The sequence below is a fragment of the Dama dama genome, chromosome 14, assembly GCF_033118175.1.
Source record: "Dama dama isolate Ldn47 chromosome 14, ASM3311817v1, whole genome shotgun sequence".
Lineage (NCBI taxonomy): Eukaryota > Metazoa > Chordata > Mammalia > Artiodactyla > Cervidae > Dama > Dama dama.
In genome coordinates this window covers 34,876,500-34,898,100 of record NC_083694.1, presented here as the reverse complement: position 1 = coordinate 34,898,100, position 21,601 = coordinate 34,876,500, and the positions used below count along the sequence as shown (strand labels likewise).

Here is a 21,601-nt window from a genome sequence, read left to right as displayed (position 1 = left end):
GTACCAGAAGAAATGACATGGGAGTTCATCCAGTCATGACTACGAACTTAATTATATCACCACCGTTTAAGTGTGATTATCCAGTGTTAAAGTTCATTCATTTTATATGTATTAATAGCATTTTTGTTGGCTGTACAGATATACAGAAATGAGTTATAAATTTTAAAAAGAAAGGAGAAAGTCCTTAAGCATGGATGACTGCTTTTATGATATATTTGACCAATAAAATGCTCTTATTTTCCGAAAAGATTAATGAGTTTTTTTAAGAGAATAGGATACACATTACAATTATAAAGACTTGCTTATTCATAGTCTAATGAGAATTTTAAAATTATAAGCAATTTGGTTGATAAGCACTACCACCCCTCCAGAAAAATAAAAGAGAAAGGAAAGTAGAGCATGTCATCTTTTATTTCCCTTAAGTCTGGATCCAGTGAATCTGAGCTTACTCCTAAACTTAGGGGTCGATTTGTCTAGCACGTCTGTGTTTTGATTGATTTAACAGTGTGATTTAAGTGTTTATGATTAATTATTTTGAAAGCCCCTGTATTAGAAACGTGAACCAAATGTTTTTTTCTTAAATAATTTTTTAAAATAGATGAAACCTAGAGCCTATAGGTTTTTTAGTGTAATATTAATTAATTCCCATATTCTCCATATTGCCCGTAGACCTTCCAGATGTGCTATTAGCTCACCCCTCACATATGAGCCATATGGGTTCTGTAAACTGATTTGCACTTATTTTGAATAGGGATTGTACAGATTACAGATGAATTATTAAAGTAAATGTATATTGCCAAATAAATCTAAGGGCAAAATATTAAACTGTAGTAAATGAGAAAGGAATGTGCAAATGAAGACCTGCCTGTTTTAATAAGTGTAGTGGTTACCTTCTCAGTTTCAACCAAAAGAAAAGAATTTCTTTTTTTGTTTATTTGTTATTGTGTGTGTGTTTTTTTTTTTTTAAAGTCTATAAAACTGCTTACAGAAGTATCTAAGACAAAAACAAGGAAATATAATGTTCTGAACTCAACCGGTCCAAACCACTTGAGCTGCTATGACAGCTCATAAAACTGAGAGTAGTTTTTAACTGGGCTCTGTTTTACATTGCCAAAGTGAATTTTCCTTGCAGGAAGTAGCCAGAGGGTTTATTTGGTTTCCAGTCCAAGGCTTTGATCTTTCTGCACTGTCACATCTCGGGTTACATAGCCCTTTTTCACTGCAGTAAATCTGCAACCGTTAATGAGAATAAAATTTCCTCCTCCTTACTGATCGCATGCTGTTAAATGCCAAAACACAGCCAACTGCATATTTGCAGATTTCAGCTACAGTGTATGAAAACAGGGCAATCAGTTTAATCTTGTTGTCTTTGTAATTCATTTTATTGGTCGTTCTTCCTTTCTAAGTGACCTGTTTTATCAAGTAAGTGGTTGCAAGGCCAAACCTGGGAGAAAGATTTAGAATGTTAATAAGCTGAGAGGAGAAAGGTGTGCATGTGTTGGGGAGGCAGGGTGAGGAGTGACTGCACATGCGTATGTACTACCATCATTGTTCAAATTAGGTCGAGTTTAATGCTCTTGAAAACTCAAACCTTTCCTCCTCAAAGAAGCTAGTTTTTTATTTCTTGGATTATGTCATATATTCAGTTTCAACATAAATTTGCACTTAATGAGTTTATTTAATAAGTCAGAACATTGTTTTTCACTTTTGCCTTCAGAGAAGATTTCATAGTATTTAAAGGACTTCAAAAACTTGACTTCTACGTTGTAAGAGCTATTCTTACATCATTTTAAGTATCCACCAAACCATCTTACCATATGGGTCCTTACAAATACTGGAAATGCTATAAATATCTGTTGAATAAATCAGTGGAAATTCAAAATCACATTTAAGCAAGCTGAATCTTACACATTGTTAAATATATACATCTTCATAGTGAAGTACAATAAAGTCACATTTATTTTTTGCTACAATGAAACCTCCCAGTTGAAGCATCAATCATTTGATTCAGTTAATATATGTTGTTAAATTTATTTTTCACTTAAACTTATTATCTTTATTACTGTCTTATTTTCTAGTTGGTAGCTGGAACTTATCTCTGTCAAGAAATTCACTTTTAGAATGCCAATTTAGATGATGGGCATTGATAAATATATTTTATTAATAATACATGTTTATATAGATCACATTATACATAAATATGAAATGTTCTAAAATATATAAAAGAAATCTGCTTCTGGTTTCTCACCATTGAAGTCAGTTTCTGTTATAGCTGTTTGTTTTCACAAAATAAATTATTTCTATTTTCATCAGCAGTGTGTAATACCAGTTCATTGATTTATATAGCTATCATAAAAAGAACAACTGAAAAATAGGTTGAAGCACAGAATAAGATTCTAAGATGGGAAAGTAGAGTCAGATCTTCTGATAAAACAGAGGACCCACTTTGGGTAAAGTGCCTGTTAGTTACCCCAATAAGAGGAGAAGGATAAGAAAAAAGAATGGCTTGAACATTTTAAGAGAAAGGGATGTACAGCACTACCCTTGCCTTTTCGGAAGATACTTGATCTAATGTGGAAATGTTGAACTTTAAAACTGTAGCTTCTGCTTTTAGAGTTAGTGTTTCCAAATAAGCCTATCTGTATGTGGTTAGACTGTAACGTGAAAGTTTGCATGTGGGGAGAAAAATGATGGAAACTAAAGCAGAATTTTTAGACTCTGTATTTGAGGGTATTGGGGGCTGTTAAATAGTTTATTTCTTTGTTTTTCTACTACTTTTAAATCTGCATCAGACAGTCCATAACCCATTCAAAATTCTAGACATGAAAGTTCACAGAAAATTCCTGCACAAAACAATTTTTTAAAGTTTTTGTTGGTCTTTAAAAAATGAAAGAAAAATCCTAAATGAGTGAAACTGCTCCAAAAAGTTCATTTCTGTAACATAAACCATCCAGTCCAATTTTAAATGAAATTGCTAGAATGGAACAGAAATGTGCAGGCTTCAATGCCATACAGACTTAGTCTTTATTCTAATTGTATTATTTAAAATGTTATTCTCTAAAGCTGTTTCAAATCTGCCTATAATTTGAGATATGCTGATTAATAATAATGTGGCATTTATTGAAATATATTTACTGAGTGCCAGACAGTATGCTAATTGCTGTTATTATATCCCTTCTCTAATTTGATCTTCACAACAACTCAGGGAAGGAGACATTAGGAAAACCAAAGCTTATTGAGTTAAGCAGCTTGCCCAAGGTTATCTCCTTACCTCCAGGTGTCTATTCTTATTTTTACTCCATCTCACTCTCTTCCCTCTATTACAGTGAAGAAAGGGCCTTTTTCTTCAAAGTCCAGTTGGTTCACTTTGCTTGGAACCCATCCCTTCTTGCCTTCCTGAGATCTTCTTTCATGTCATCATTCTTCTCACTTCTCCTAAATCATTCCTGTCTGTATATAAACTCAGTATGGAATCTCCAAAGTTAAACTCTTTGCCCCAACATCACATTCCAGCCTCTCCCCATTTCTCATTTCTCTTCATACAGTACATCCAAAAGATGCCCATTCACTCTGCTATTTCTCCAGTTTTGTCCAGAACACTCGTAAGCTTCAAATTGCCAGATCCATGGACCTTTCTCATCTTTAACTCTCAGCAGTGTTTGACACACATGTCCAGGCCCTGCTTTTTGAAACTGCCCCTTTTTCAGCTTTCAAAGTACCCAATTTTTTTTTAACCTTCCTCCTAGGATCTTCTCCATTCCTTCTCAGTGTTCTCTGCTGGATATTCCACTTCCTTTTCACCATTAAATGCTGGTTACTGTAGAATTTCGACCCCATTCTCTATCCCTATCATTTTGGGGAGTGCCTTCTCTAACTGCACCCACTACCTAAATAGAGGATTTCATCCAGATCCCATGTCATTAAATGTTAATACTGTCTAAAGGCTTGTGTTTTTATCTGATACCTCTCCTCTGAGCACCAGCTTTATTCCTCTATTTAACATACCCAATTGAATGTTTAGTAAAATCATGAGACTTAACTTTTGGTTTCCCACATGCAAATAGGTGCCTGCTCTAATCTTCCACTTCAGCAAATGTCACCATCAACCAGTAGTTCAAGCCATGAACTTTGGAGTTTCCCCTGGTTCCTCCCTTTTCTTCACCATTACCAGTGCAAATCATCTTTAGGTCCTGTTGTTTTCATTACTAGACTGTCTCAAACTTGGCCTTTTCTTTGCATATCCACCCTTATTACCCTAGTCCATGCCACTATTATCTGTCACCTGAACCATTCAAAATAGCCTCCTGACTTCCCTGCTTCTATATTTGCCTTCTCTTGCAATCCATTTTTTTCCCAGAGTAACCATTGTGATCTTTTTAAAATGTAAATCAGATCATTTCAAATGCACAATGTGTAGTATTTATTAAATATATAATCAAGATGTATATATAGTATTATGTGCTTGTAATACAAAGTTGTTGGTAGGAGCCTATGCTAAATAGGAAAATTTTTAGTAACCTACATAACATAAAAAACTGCCTTTTTAATTGCAGTGTTTTTTATACATAAAGGTGATTGCCTTCATTGTTATGATTGAGTTAAGAAAATCTTAGTGCACATGTCTTACACTACCACATATCCAGTTGAATATACCTATACTGAAAAGTACCATCTATACTGAATGTAAGCTTTCTCTAGCTTTAAAAAAAGTTATTGTCAAAAGAAACTTGTAATGTCCCAGTATTACAAGTTTTATGTTAGTTTTCATTGTCAAATAGCCTATGTTTTGTAGAAACAAATTTTACCACATACTTAATGAATAAAAGGTTTTTTCATCTTGTTACTTTCTTATTATTGGGTCTTAACTAGTTGACCTGTTGATAATCACTTTATCAGAAGTACAGATTATATACTGTTAGAGATTATTTTATTTCCAAAAGATACTTTTAATTTTTACTTAAAGTTTCTGTGATGACGAATGAAGATAACTTTATAGAGTATTAAATAAAAATACAATTGAAGTAAGAATGTACATTTAATGTTTTATTTTTAACATTTAAAATTTATTTTATTCAGTAACCTTTTTAATTTAGAAACACTTGGATGGGCTCAAGGGTTAGAAATCAGTAAGAAATGATCCCTTTCCCATTGAGAAGGATATATATAAAGTTCAGGGTTAAAATATAATTTTTTGTGATGACTTAAAGTATCCTATTTATTATTCTTTATTTCACTCTTTAAAAAGATTTTTAAAGGTAATAGTATTATCAGGCTTAGAAAAATAATTAAATAATTAATACTAAGTACAGTGGCAGTTTTTATATATCAGTGGTCTTCTACATGTTCCTGCCAACATTTATATTGTTCTCACACCTTGATTAAATGTGTGTGTGTGTCCTAGTGACATAAATGTCTTAAACATTTTTTATTTGTCCTTAATCTTTAGACGACACCAATTAATCATTAGAGAAGAATGCCATAATATCTTAAACACTTTTTTAAGAGCATGCTATTTGTTAATTTACCTCTGTTACGAAAGATTATACCTTTAACATTTTCTTCCAGAAGAAAAAAGATGATCTAATGACAATATTATATGTCAATAATATTTCAAAACCAGAAAAAATAAAAATAATTTTTAAAGATATTGTGATTAATTTTCTTAGATAAATAAGTAAACAGATTGATATTTTTGCATTTTAACCTAAACAGTGCAATATTTGGCAAAGAATCACATTATTATTAAAATACAACCTCCTGAGTTTTATAGGCTGTTTAATAATACTGCCCCTTAATGGTCTGGTGATTGACTAGAATTTAGTTGCTTCATTATAACAGTAAGTACTTTGGAGGGACTGATTCAGACAACAGCTTTTTGTACTTTCGTAATAGAAGGCCTCTTAAGAAACATGTCAGTGTCCTACAAAACATAATTTGAATATTGAAGAGACATTGTGTCAAAGAGCTTGATGTAAATGTTGCTTTCTGATGTCTTCCATCTCATGAGCAAAGGTTTACTCAGTAGAAAGCTTTCATTTTACATAAGAAGGTAGATAGGGAAGGAAGGAAGTAGGTAGGTAGGTAGATAGATATTCCCAAGGAAACGAGAGAGAAAACAGTTTAGTCTTTGAACTTTTTTTAATGCCGATGTCATAGCTGTTGATGAATTCTGAAAAATTTTAATTGAAAGAGTTTTAGATTTGTTTAAATGCATTAGATTTCTCATTTTTAAAAAGCAGTAAGCCTCCGTTGAGGGTTATGGAAGGGAACTCTGGAGTTAAGGGGATTAACTGTGAACTATAATCCTGTAAATTTTGTTGTTGTTCAGTCTCTAAAGTCATGTCCAACTCTGCAGCCCCATGGGCTACAGCACACCAGGTTTCCCTGTCCTTCGCTAGCTCTCAGAGTTTGCTCAAATTCATGTCCATTGAGTCAGTGATGCCATCCAGCCGTCTCATCCTCCATCACCCCCTTCATTTACTTATAGGAATTGTAGGCCAATATGAAGTTTTTCAGTGGTAGCCCAAATTACTTGGTAATCTCACTAGGTATTCAGTGGCTCTGCCAACTAAATATAACTCAGACCTACTTCAGAGAGACAAATATGACATTCTGCTATAAAATCTATTTTCAAATGATGCTTTGCTTTTGTATTTGAGAAGAATTATTAGTATTTTTCTGAACTTTATACTTTTATCATTAAAGTTAATTATTGGTGAATGTAAAAATCTATGTATGTCTATGTTGGTTTTTACATAAAGACTACTATTTCAGACTAGAGAGGCATAACCAACAAATGCTTTCTTGTGCCTATAGTCAAGATTAAAGATTTTAAATAGTCTTTTGAATAGATGTATAGAGAGGAGCACAGTTAATGATTTTCTGAATATTGTCTCTTTTGTGGACGTAAGTCTGCATTCTGTAACAAATAATATAACATACTTTAATATATTTTTAAGCCAGTCTTCTTTGTTTAGCTTTATCTAAGTTGATACATCCCACTTTTTCAGAAATTCTTTCCATCTCAGGTTTTTCCAGCCAAAAACAAAGCACCTTTATATTGGCCTGTAAGAACTTAAAAGGCAAAGCAATCTTAAAAAGGAATCCAGATTTGTGTGGACAATTTCAAGTGGCTAATTTAGAGCCCCTCAAATGTGAAAGGATGGAAGGAGGCTTCTATGATCATAGTTAGGCAAGTAAATTTTTAAATTACAACTGTAACTTAAACTGATACAAGAAACTCCGTAAAGCTGTATTTACATGGGTGCTTAAATTCCATGAGATCTCTTTTGAGATAGTAAAAAGCAGGAATTCTTAAAAGTTTCAAAAGGTCTTTTTTTTTTTTTTTTTAAATTCTAGATTTTAAGGACTTTATAAATATTGGGCAATTATAGCTCAACTCATTCTCTGTATATACTAAGGGAACACAGAAACTATGTCAGTATCCTACAGTTGCATCTTACCTTTTTCTTCTAAAATCTGGGGGAAGGAAGTAATATTTTCCGTCAGGAGGTGGGCACCATCATCATTTTAAGTCAATTTTTAATTTTTCCTTGTCCTTTATATGTGAATTAACTAATATAGATATACCTATGTGCCCATTGGAAATGCTACTTAAAACCCTCTACTGCCTGTGATCTCAAAAATGTATGGTACATTTCCATCTCCCTGAAGAATTCTCCTCATAGTTGCCCAGCTTTGCTTATGTATCCCGTATTGTCAGCTTGGCACAATCACAAGTCAGCAAACATCACAGAATGAAAATACCCACCCTAAACACTTCTATAACCCTGTGCCCTTTGCAAAGAAAAGCCAACACTATAGCAATAAACCTACGTACAGAAATGTTTGCAGTGTGCAAAGTGATGATTTGTGTGGAATAACTAAAAACTTTATCCTTGATTTACTACTTTCAAAATAAACTCCCAGAATATAAAATAAGATGAAAAAGTGTGTAAAGAGACGTTCCCCATATTATTCATCCCTAAAGGTGCTGTATCATTTGCATCAATCTTGACATAGCATCTGAAGGATTTTGATTGAATAATTTTATTTATATAAGCAGTCCAGTCTCACTATGGTAAAGGAAGATATGATTGGCCATGGCATTATTTTAGTGCAACAACAATTAGTTGCCTATATGTTGGCATAAATCTTTATGAATTATGTAAGAGCTCTGTAAAGGCAAACAGAAAGCATGTGTAAGAAGCATGCCAAGTATGATAGAGTATCTCTTAACAGTCTGGATTATATGGCAGGAGCCAGAATTTCTTAAGTATTTTTAGGGAAGGCTCTATCATTTTCATATGTCATAACGATAATACCACCAAATAGATGCTATAAGGGTCTTTGTACTGTTCTTGTAAGAGACTTGGAAATACAATAATCTTAAGGCAGAGAGATGTTAAAAGGGATAGCCATTATTCTTATTTTACCACAAAAAAAAAAAAAAAAAAAGAAATCGTGACAAAGAAAGTTACAAATACAGACTGAAACAAGCTATATCAATAGAGACATAAATCATATCCAGATATTCTGGTTTTGAGGTCATCGCACCCTACTAACTTTAATAAAATGCAGGAGTTGTTGATAAGCTCATACTTAAGTTTGTTTTGCTGAATTTGTAAACATAATCACAAGGGAGAAAAATGCCAATTACATCAATGATAAAAAGTGTGTTTCCTTATGTTGCTTTGAAAATAATAACTTCAATTTAAAATATAATAAGGGGACACAAGTCAGAAAAGTAATCTTTACAATCGTGTACTTCTGCGTTCCAGTCTGCACTGAATTTGCTTGATGTCAGTGCTTGCAAAAGGTGCTTAGCCCCATCTTATGAAGAAAATATTAGAAATACTTTGTTTCATCATCACAAGACTGCAACCTGGTTGACCAGGATGGCTTCAATCAGGTTGTATCTTGACAACCGAAAATTAGCCTTAGACCTAAGTAGAAAATGAATTTACCTTCTTATATACAGACCTATAATATAATAAATGCATTCTCAGGAACCAAGAGAGTTTATAAAGTTTGAGTAGAGATTTACTTTAGTACCTGTTCTTCTAGTGCTAAATGCAATATTGGTGTATTATGTAATGTACTGAGATCCTAAGTGCTCTAGAAGGCACTGAGTAACTGTTGAATATTTATCTGACCTGTATTGATTAATGAAACTACTGAGTTAGTGGCTGAAAGTACTTGTATATCACTGCCCAACATATATGTTATAATTATGCTAAGTGAAATAAGTCAGACAGAGAAAAAAGTAAATATTGTATGATATCACTTCTATGCAGAATCTAAGATATACAGCAAACTAGTGAATAAAACAAAAAAGCAGACTCACAGATAGAACGGACTAGTGGTTACCAGTGGGAAGAGGGAAAGGGGAGGGACAAGATGTGGGTGGGGGAGAAAGGGGTCTTTATTGGATCATATGAAATCATGTGTATGAAACTTGAAAATTATAAAGCACTACAGAATTTAAAGAATCAATCTTCTTATTAAAAAACAATGTCATAATAATGTAAGGAAATGCTTGTATATTTGGTATTATAAACTCATTTAGAATCAAGTTAAAAACATGCACTTTTTATTTGTTTAAACATAGTTTCTAGTATCCATATTTGTGCCCTCAATTTTAGAAAACTATTACTTAGTTTGATTTAGCTATGAAAAAAGGTCTTTATCAATCACCATTTGATTTTTATTAGCCAAAGGTAATTTGAAGGCTGCTTAGCCTAAAAATTACTGAGACAAATAAATAAGTAGACTAGGGCATAAATTGGAAACTTTACATTAACATATATTTGATAAGATTTTTAAGATTTTCTTTTACAACTAATATTTGTGTACCTCTTATGAAAGGTAGTAAAAGTTAAAAGTTTCAAAACTATATAAAAATATTCCCACACTGTATTATTTATTTAAGGACTTTGGAGACCATGCTTTACCAGAAGCGTAACATTAATTTTTAATTTAGGAGAGACTGACATGTCAGTAGGGGTAGCATGCATATTAGATATGATATTACTTTACCTCTTTGGTTATATCTGTATGTTGGGTTTCTGTGTGTTTTATAGAGAATGATGGGGAGTTGATATAGCCCATTAGGTATGGTATTTGTGATAATTTTGGTTCCATCTCTTGAACTTGTTCATTTTGATATAGTGCATTATCTTTCTAAGATTCTGGTTGGTGTTTTAAATTTCAGTAACTGAAGGTCATTATTCATATTTTAAGTGGACTAAAAAATTTTAATGCCAGCATTAACTTTTGAATTACGCTCGAGCTCTTAGACTTTACAGCATGTTTAGTTTCTTTTCATTTCTTATTAGTATTTTTCAGTACTTAATAGTCTCCTGCTCCCACCTCCAACAAGAACTCTACTCTCTGTTCAACATCAGAAACATTTTTCTCTTTGGCATGTGCTTTTAGTTCCCCAAGCAGTATAAGCAAATTGGAAAGTTCAGCTGTCATTCTTGGAAGGTCATAGATCACACTAGCAGCCTGAGTAATCCAAGAGGTTTTAAGTATCATAGCATTTAGTTTAAAGTGAAATTTGCTCTGACAGAGCTGGCAGACCAATAGGAAAAAGAAATATTTGTGCTTAGAGAAGTGCATATGTAGAGACCAAGAGCCTAACTGATGGCTGGAAGTGATTTCAGTCTAAAAAAACAAATCATTAAGAGAGTGCATAGGGGTAAAATACACAGTTCATATTTTAAAGAGTCTCAAAATGAACCAGCAACTAAGGTTAGCATTATATAGTAATTAGCTGTGGTGTTCAGGCTTTAACTCACTCGGTACCAGACAGTATGGTCAAACTATCACTGTGAAAACATCGCTACTTAAACTCTCTACTTTAAGCCTACAGCAGTAATTTTTGTATCTTAAAAAAACCAAAGTATTATGACAGATTATATAAATGTTGAGCCAGTAACAGACAAACAATTCTTTAAAAGAGGTGCTAATGACTCAGTTTATTGACCTAGGGGTTACTTAAGCAGCTCAGCAAGTTCCCTTAACATTTGGTGGTGTGAACTGAGGCATTGCTTGATATTATAGAACTGCTAATTTCAAGAAGTCCTTGTACTAAATTGAATAAATTCAAGTTAAAGATTACAAGATGGTATACTTACATTAAAAGATTGCTATAAAAATTTTGAGACCATTATGAAAAGTGAAAGTGAAGTAGCTCAGTCGTCTCCGACTCTTTGCAACCCCCGTGGACTGTAGCCTACCAGGCTCCTCCCTCCATGGGATTCTCCATGCAAGAATACTGGAGTGGATTGCCATTTCCTTCTCCAGGGGATCTTCCCAACCCAGGGATCGAACCTCGGTCTCCTGCATTGCAGGCAGATGCTTTAACCTCTGAGCCACCAGGGAAGCCTTTGAGACTGTTACAGGTTTCAGTAAGAATTCACTTCAGCATCACAGTCACATCTGACAACTTCTACTAGGCACCTATTAGAGTGCTACCACACCGCTGCAAATAAGAGAAAAGAAAACACCTTCTATCAGCTCCAGTTATTTATTTCAAGTCATTGTTCTGTTCAAAAAAGCCAGTTTTGAGTCACAGAAATATAGGACTTAAAAATTCTTTCCTTTGATGTGGAAAGCAGATTAATAAGAATAAAGTAGAAGGGGCTCCAGCAAGATGGTAGACTGACCTGACTTGGATACCCCTTCCTATATAGATATAGAAAAGGTAGACAGAATATAACCCTACATGACACACACACAAAAGAACTACCACAAGAATATTGAACTAGGTGTAGGTTACATGGTATAGAAAGATAAAACTTAATTCTAAGTTCCCTATATAGAGCCTGGAACTTCAAAGAGCTGCCTTTTTCTCATCAGTTGAAAAGAGGACTAGATGATTTTAATTCACTAGCGCATAAAAGTAACTAAAACTTGTCTTCTGCACTCAGACCCTAGATAGGGTCTTAGATGGGGAAGATAGTCACTCATGAGGAAAGGAATCATACTCTTGCTCCATGCAAACATGTGGGGTCAGAATTTATACTATACATCTAGTTCAGGAAACCCCAAGTCAAGAAATTATCTTTCAAATGGTTTCAGGACAGTGATATCCCAGGATCTTGATGTTTAATAAATACAGAACCTCTCAGTAGAAGTATTCCCAAGCTCAACAGCTAGCAGACAGGCAAAAAACAAAACAAAACAAAACCCTAAAGTTGAATACAGTAAAAAATTATGAAGTTCATGACGAAAGCGACTGTCGTGAAGAAATGTCGGAAGCAATGGCAAAAGACCTAGGATACCCAAGAATGAGAGTTAATATAAGAATCTAAATGAGATTGTAAGAGTTTTTTAAAAATAAAAAGGGCTAGATAATATAATATGAAAAAGTACCAACTGTAATATCTCCACATGAAAAATATAATCATTAAACTAGGCTAAATAACAAATGAATATGTTAATAACAAATAACAAATGAAGATGTATAATAAGTGTAAATTGTAAAAGAGTGTCCATGAAATGGAGCTTCTTTCCATTTGAAATAAATCAATGACTATTTTACACATGCTTTCTTTATCATTAGTACAAATTGGTTTTTATCTGAAGCATCTCAGTAGAGTAAATTGAAAGGATTTGTCCCTGAGGTGGTATTTTCCCCTTAGAACTGACGGGTGTCTTTTCAAAAAAAATTTTTAGTAAGTTTCAAATTTATACATTACATACAACCTCCCACTCCTGCTATCATTTACCCTTAATTTTGAGGAAAATATTACTTAGTTTGATTTCACTAAAAATATGATTTTTTATAAAGATTCTCTAGCCATTTAGTTTTATCAGAATAAAGGAAAAAGTGATAATTATGCATATAGAAGATTAAAAGAAAATAAATGGAAAGTGTCAGCTAAGTGATATATATTGGTGAAACTCAATAAAAGGCTGCTTCACTCTACTCATTTTCTCAATAATACAAAGGCTCAAGCCAAAAGCAAAAAGTAACACCTTTGAGCAACCTAAAATATCTATCTACTATATATACATTTATAGAAGCAAAGTGTTATTGACAAGTTAAATGATAATTTTAGAAGCTTTCCTGTTACAGTAGTACTTTAACATTATAAATGCAGTACATTTTTCAGTGTCCAGGACAATCAGCATCTTCTGTTCTTTTCATAGGCCTCCTCATTCACAAAACTTTTTGTAAATGAATGAGAAGAAATTCCTATTTAACTCAACTGCTTATCTAAATCATATCAAATATATAAATCAAAGACATAAATTATATGAAAAAGCAATAGAAACCACATTCTGTCAATGTTAAATATGCTGAGAAGCTTAAATTTGATAAAGCTTGCTTTCAAACTTTGTAAAAGTGGTACTCAATGATAAAGCAAGCTCTCCATCTAGTGGTAGATCTGTAAATTGCAAACAATTAGATCCTGATTAAATAATGCATCATTATTTATAATGCATATAAATATGGCTCGTTTGTATTGTATTCAAAGGTGGCTCATTGGTAAAGAATCCACTTGCCAGTGCAGGAGACGCAAGTTTGATCCCTGGGTCGGGAAAATCCCCTGGAGAAGGAAATGGCAACCCACTCCAGTATTCTTGCCTGAGAATTCCCATGGACAGAGAAGCCTGGCGGGCTACAGTCTATTGGGTCTCAAGAGTTGAACACGGCTTAACGACTGAACAACAACAACAACGACATACAATTGTTAGGTATAGTTTTATAGGCATTATCTCATTCAGTCCACACTTCTCTTGTTGCTATAAATATGAATTTCCAGAAAAAAATATGTTTCTTTCTGCCAGAATAACCCAACTCTTCCCATTCAATACAAAGACAAACTGCTTCTACAATCTGATTTCTTCTATCAATACATGGAGTACTACAGCCTCGTAGTTATTTGATGAAACATATTCCCATGTTAAAGGAATAAAAAATGTTTCATTCCAGTTAACTATAGTGTCAAACTTTTGGCCATTTTTGAAATTCTTTCTCTTCATTCTCAGTTAACAAATAGTAAAGGTATAGCTTAAAAATCCATTTCAAAAGAGAAAAGATACCATTTTGTCATGAAATGTAGCATATCTGATCATAGTGAGTTTTGCCATTGCCTCTACAGACTTGCATTACTTCACATGTGGACAGCCTTAGTATTCTCTTAAATGTTCCCCATGCTGTTGCTTCTCAACTGCCTGTCACCCCAATTACCTTTCTAAAACACAGAAGTAAGTTGTTTCCCTTCTTAAAAACCACTGACAATTCTCCAGAAGTATTTGATTCTTAGTGTGGCATATGAGGTGCCACACTTTGCAGATGGTGCTGGTGGTAAAGAACATGCATGCCAATGCAGGAGACGTAAGAGACACAGGTTCAATCCCTGAGTTGGGATGATCCCCTGGAGGAAGGCATGGCAACCCACTCCAGTATTCTTGCTGGGAAAATCCCATGGACAGAGAAACCTGGCGGGCTATAATCCATAGGATCACAAAGAGTCAGACACGACTGAAGTGACTTAGCATGCACGCACTCACGTGGCATATGAAGAGCTTTCAAAATCCAGTCTTAAAATCCCCTCTTTCTGCCTTTTATCTCCTGCTACTGCTTCCATTGCAAACCTAAGACTTTAACCATAACAAATAGTTTTGCTCTTCTTCAGCCTTTTCTCTTGCTCAGGCTGTCACATTACCAGGAATTCTCTTTCCACTTGTGAAATCCTGCTTTTCCTTTAAGATTCATCTATTCATGCAATCAAATGCTTTCTGAAATCCCATTCCATGTCAGACACAATATTAGATGCTAGTGGGAGAGCAATGGATAAGATACTTCTTACCATTTGTGGTGCTTACATTCTAATAGGAAATAAAGACAAAAACAAATTACTATGTCAGGAAGTGATAGATACATTAAAAGACAAAGTGTTTTCTATAAACGCTTTCTAGTTCTTGAGATTCTTCTGTAACAATCTGTACAACCTTTAGTATACTCTCACATTATATTAAATATTTGGTCCTATTCTCCGCTGTAGTAATTTATAAATGTACTAGGGTAACAGCATATTATCAGATTTTGGTTCCATGTTAGTTGTCATCAATCCATGATCAGGGACCATGTCTTGTTTATTTTACTGCCTTCCAAGCACCACATCCTTTGTTTTTAACATTGACTCTCAACACTATATTTAGCACATTATAGAAACTCATGTACTACTTGAGTGGATGGATGTACAAAGGACATAGACATAAACTTCCCATGACAAATCATACTTAAGCTGAAATTATAAATTTATCTGATGATAAATTTACAGTCTACTTAGAAAGATAAACATACTGATTTTGATTCTATGATCAGTATACAGGAGTATTTAATAAAAAGAATGAGCTGTTCTAGAAGACTATTACTAAATCATACATTTTGGAGCTGTTTCCTCCAAAAAATGCTAAATCCTTTCACATGACAATCCCAAAAGAATTCCAGCCTTCAGTATTATCTTATGGATCACAAAGATAGACAGTTAATATATCACTGTTTCCTACTTGTAAATATATTGTCATAAAAGATTTTAGCATAGGGAGAACAGAATCCCCAAAGAAAGACCCAAGCTAAAAAGATGAAATTAAACATGGTTAGTTTTAAGTTATCAATTTCATGTGTGTCCATGTGTGTATTACACACAGTTGTACCCACACACATTCAATGTAAGCCATATTGTGGTAATGACACCTTAAAATTTTTGTTCAAGATCAACACAGTTTGGGCCTATATTAACAAAGAGTCAGAAACAGGATCTCATTTTTATGTTCTATGCTGGTTTCAGACCACATAAGTACTGCCTTCTTTTCAGCTTATTTTAAGATAAATACTGAAAAAAAATCAAAATGCTTTAGAAAGCAAATGATTTTAGAGATCATGTCATGAGGATTGATTAAATGAGAGTTGTGAAGCAGTCATACTAAAGAATAATTAGACTTCTTGTGTGTTTTGAGAAGGTAATTCTAGGACTAATAGAACCAGATTTCAGCTCACTGTCATAAAGAACTTTCTAATGGTTTGATGTATCTATAGAAGGGGTGAACTGCTTTGACAGTATAGTGTGATGGAGGTGTTATGACAAGAACTGTATAGACCCTGTCAATGGTGTTGTGAATGAAAGGGTAGAATAGATTATTTCTAAGAATGTTTACAAGTCAAAGATACTATGTGCCTGCCTATGAAAAGAGAACTTGACTTGAGTGTAGCCTTTTTTTTTTTTTTCCTGCAGTATCCACTAACATATTCCTTATTTGCTTTGCATTCGTTTTGCTGACATGGAAATTTCAAAGAAGAAAAAAACTTGCATTGCTTTTATCTAACATTAATAAAATAATGATAATACTTTTCACTTATGCAGCACTTTTCACCCAAGGATTTCAAAGTGCTTTACAAATACGCACTAATTAAGCCTCACAAACAGCCAGAGGTAGGTGATTTTTCTCTGTTTCTACAGGAATGCCATCTTCTCTGGCACAGAAGTCTCAGCAGCACCTCGGAGTGCCTAGGACTCCCTGCTGGCTGCCATTCCCCTTGTCATGTGCTGCATGTGAAGCATCACTTGTCATACCTGGATTTCTTTTTTCCCTCCCTCTCTGAATCATCTCAAGTTGAGAATTCTAATGAATGCTGTTGAAAATTTATTCTGAAGCCTTGTAAATATTACAGAAAATTTAGTCTTTTGCTTGCCAAATGCTAATTAGATCTCTAAATGTTTGTTTAAAAGTAAAACCTAGGTGTGGTTTTAAGTTGAACTTTAAATATATTTTTTTTCACTTAGGAAGAACTTACTATTTTTTCTAAGTACCCCAAAATCATTGTTCTTGGGACATGAAACTTAATAGCAAATGGATTGCAGGGGGCCTTACCTTTCCTAGATGTCTTTCCACAGCAAACAGTAACCATTTTCTTTAGAATTATGTATTTTCAAGAAACATTATTGCATTTTGGTATTTTTCTAATTGAAAGGTCTAAAATATGATACCTGGATGTTGAGGGTAAATGTTAAACGGCACCACATAATTAGTATTATAAAGGAAATGTGGTCTCGTAGTGGCATATTCTAATCTAAAGGAACACACAGCTTTTTTGTATAGGTTAGGAGTACCAGGAAGAGAATACCTACATACAGAAACACCCATGCAAGTGTTGAATTAAATTCCGATATAAACAGCGAAATACACGAACTCTTGTCTGAAGTAGGTTGGTCACATAGGGCAAGAGCAGGTACAGCACATCACAGTAGTTTCTCTTTGTTTGCAAGGGCCCTGGTGACGGCATGCAAGTGGCTTTAATATCATGTACTCTTAAGTCTTAGTGGGTTAGGAAAAGACAGTTTTTGCTGTGACACTTCCTTTTATTTTCATGTGTCTATCCCTTTCCAGCAGAATTTATATAATCTTATCTGCTTTCTATTCAGAAAACTTACATTAGGCTCTCCTGGTTTTGAACCAAATTCAGCATTAACAAGGCTACATCTTTATGCCAAGGGAGAAAATAAAGTGTCTACATGTCCCAAAAGAATATCCAGGTTTTAGCATCCCCAGAAGTCTAACTTCCCCACTATATTAGAACCAAAAAAGTGACTAAAGAATCAAGCTATTCTGTTTAAGAGTGAATTTTACTTAGAAGATATTAATTGTAGGGATATGATTGATCTTTCGTAATACAAAAGGATGTAGGACTTACATGAGACTATCACCCAAACTGGTTACAATGTTTCAAATATTCTTTAAACAGCAATTTGATCTGTAATACATGATGGATAATTTTGGAAAAATTCATTTTATGAGTTGATTTCAAATTCTCTTATTTAAAAATTTTTCCCAAGTGGTATTTATGGAACTTCAAAAAAATTGGCTTGTATGTTGTCACTGGCTTGGGTGCATAAATAGAAGTTTATCACAGTAAACCTGCAGGCTTGGAAACTCAAACTCTGATGTTCAAGGTTTGGTCTTACTTTCACTGACATGGGGATACATAATTCTTATCAAAAAATGTGACTAACATATTAAAAAAAAACTATCCATTTGTCAATTCAATTTACAATGAAAGTATAACTATTAGGCAGATAAGATAAACTTAATGTCTTGTTGGCAGGTCATAGGAGGAAACAGTAATTAGACATTTGCTTATTGGTCATAGAAATAAAAAATAGTTTTGCAGTTTGAATATATAATAACTTCAGACTCAGAACCTTTGTTAAAGCCGCTTCCTCAATGAGGACAAGCCTGTGAAAATGGTCATATAGTCCTGATGATGTCATATGTCACCCCAAGGAGTTGCTTGGGTTGGTTCTACTGCAGCGTGGCCTCTGAAGAGCTCCTTGTTCTATGCCAACGTGGCTGACAGACTCTCTTCTCAGTATCATCATCACCTTTTAGATAGAATTGCCGTCATATTGTTCTGTTGTGAGATGTTCTGTTTTGAAGGCACTTTTGCGTATATATTCCCTGATCAATCATATTCCTCTTGTTTCCAAGTTCTTAAAAGTAATCTCACCACAGCTGCTAGACTGATAAAGACAAAATTAAATCGAGTTTTACCTAAGTCTCCTGCTATTTAGCTTCAGAAAAGATGCTTTAAAATGTAAGGAGGGAGTAGCTGAAAGATGAAAAAGGAAAGGAGCTAAAATCCACAGGCTATATAGTTATCCTTTATGTAATTGACAGTTTTTTAGTTACATGAGTATTTGTTAGCCTTAGTGCTTCAAGAGAAAATTTTTCAATGGCCAACTTTTCCTGTTTTTAAGCTGATACAGATATGTCTAGTCATGGACTCCATTAATTTCTAAAACATCTTTAAAGCTACCTCTAGAGTAATAATTTCCCTTTATCAGAAAATTTAGTCTTTCTTTCATGGGACCAAAGTGGGAAGGGTATACTTACATTTTGGCATTTCAAAATAAAATTCAGACTTAAAAATTTCAAATAGCTTTTAGAAATAACAGACAATTTTTTATATAGAAGGAGCCCAAAAGTTTGATCTGTCCAGGATCTTTCATTACAGATTCTAATGTAAACCTTGTATTTTGGAAATCCCATTCCCCTGCAAGGTAGATTCACATAAATTATTAATATATGCCCTTTATTTTTAGTGTTTAGTCCTAATCCAACACATGCACACAAATTATTTAAAACCTTAACATTTTAATAGTTACTTCTAAAGTGTTTTAACTTAATCTCATGTTGTGAGAGGAAGTTACTGCCTATATGAACATATTTTTTAATCGTTGAGATTGCTGATAAAGGGGAAAATGTCTTTCCATTTAGCATAATCTCAATCAAATCATTTAAATATATTTATTTTTCAAAGCTTAGATTTCTGCATTATGAATAATTTCTTTTGATTGGAAATAAGCTCACTAGCATTCACTGCATGAGCTATGCATGAGCATGTTAGAGCTGCCATATTTGCCTGGCAAAATAAGTATCTTGTCATTTTGCTGAGTGTTTAATAATTCTCTGACTCTTTAAAAGTGCTTTTTCTTCTAAATTTATTATTAGATAAAAGAATAATTTTTAAGTAATAGTTTATCCATGTTTCAACCTACATTTGTAACTTCATTCTACCTTTATAATCAGCTTGCTATAACTCAAAACATGCACTATTTAGTCTTTTTTTTTTTTTTTTGCATTGAAGAGTCAGAAGAAGAATTTGCATATCAAATCTGGCTAACTTCCAAATTTTTAAAAATTCTTTATCTTCTGTAGTCATAGTCTTGTAGTATGATTTGGCTCTGAGTGAAAGATTACTGCTAAAACTCAATTGCATGTCCTTACTAATAGTGGATTAGTCCTATGGAATAGAGATCTTATTATAAATAGCAAAACTCTACTAGTTTTAATTTTATCATTTCTTAGTAATGTATTCTATTATTGATTATTGCTAACATGTAAAATATTTTCATATTCTGGCATATAAGCCATATATGAGTAATTTATTAAAACTTTTCTGATCCCTCTTTCTCTTTGCCCTGAATGATGCCTAGTGATAGAGATTTTCAGTATTTTTAACACATTATTAGAATTAAATAGTTATTAATATATTTTTATGGCTGTACTAATTTAAAGAAGAAAAAAAGTTAATAATAGCCAGCCACGTAAGTTATTTTGCTGCTAGAGAATTTCGGAGGTGTAAATCTCCAGGCCTCTTACTCAACCTGCATTGGGATGAAGAATATAACTGACTATTCTTCCTTCTCTTTTTAGCCTTGGAATGGATGGCTTTGGCCAGTCTGTCGGCATTCTCGGACGTCCTGCCACAGCTTACGGATTCCGCCCTGATGAACCTTACTACTATGGCTGTGGGTCTCGGTAAAGTCATCCCTCTCCCTGTGTGCTTCCAGTTGAGAAGGCATCTGTGTGGGTTGGGTTAACTTTGAATCTTGGCCTAATAATGCATGTTGATACTATTTGCAGGTCTGTGTCTCTTTTTAATATTCCCTGTTATTAGCTGCAGGTTAACTTCAACCCCTTCTGTCCTATGTTAAGTACAGTTGATGCTTGACCTTGTTCACTCATCAAACCACATCTCAATGCTGAGTAACAGTTACCATGAGACTCAAAAGTGAATGCTGAAAAGCACCTAGACTGGAAAACAAACACTGCATTATGTACATTAATTGACTAATTTAATTTCTATTAAAAAGAAGCATAAAGTACAAATGAATTGGCAAAAATCATGTGTTTCTATTTATTGAGTTTCATTAGGAGTTACATGCTTATATAGAGTGCATATAAATTTTATTTTTTTCCTGCCCCTTTTTACCCCCTTGTAAACTCTTGAGTATTTCACGTGATAGTGCTACCTTTAAAATTTATAAAAAGAATATCACCTTTTTTATTTCATGCCATGTGCCTGAAAGGTTGCTTCCCAAAGTTATTAACTATGATTTTTTGATTAATGGTGGAACATATGCCATAATTATGTTATTTGTGAGTAGAGTTTCTTCAGCAGTTAATTCAAATTAATTTTGTCTTTCTGATTTTAATATAGAAAACCTAGAACATATATTAGTATACATGAAACTAGGTTAGTATTGGTTTTTAAATTTTACTATTCATGAAGTCTATAGTATGGAAAAGCTAATAAGTCTCTTTGACAAAAACTAAAGAACAAAATATTTTGCTCACTTAGATATGCATTTCCCATTTGTTCACTTGTTTTTACTAGGTAGGTAGAAATGGAAAGATATAATGAGTTGTGAAAATAACTCATTCATGTTATAATATGGAAAAAACTTACTTGAAAAACAGAGCAAATAAAATAAATACAATATACAGATATTTCCTTGAGCACCTGCTGTGGAAGAAATTATATGAGACTTTGAAGTGAATTCATAGATCAAAGACAATTTAAAATCTCATAGGTCTACTATACTATTTATTGGACTTGATTCATATTTTAAGCATAAATTAGTAGAACTGGAAAGAGCCTTTGAAATAATTTAGTCCTCTACTTATTTGTGAAACCAATCACATATAAACTTAAAATATAGTCAACAGATATTTTCTTACCACCTGCTACATATAAGAAAGTATATCATGCTCCTTAGGGAATAAATGAATCTAAGAC

General features: G+C 33.5%; 1 protein-coding gene across 1 annotated transcript in view; it reads left to right on the top strand.

Moving 5' to 3' along the window:
- Positions 1–20,705, top strand: part of KIFAP3 (kinesin associated protein 3) — a 138,986-nt gene extending 118,281 nt beyond the window's left edge. Inside the window, exon 20 of the mRNA XM_061160297.1 lies at positions 20,236–20,705. Coding sequence (XP_061016280.1) covers positions 20,236–20,344 — 109 coding nt within the window. The 3' untranslated portion in view covers positions 20,345–20,705. The remainder of the gene's footprint in view (positions 1–20,235) is intronic.
- Positions 20,706–21,601: the final 896 nt, after the last annotated feature.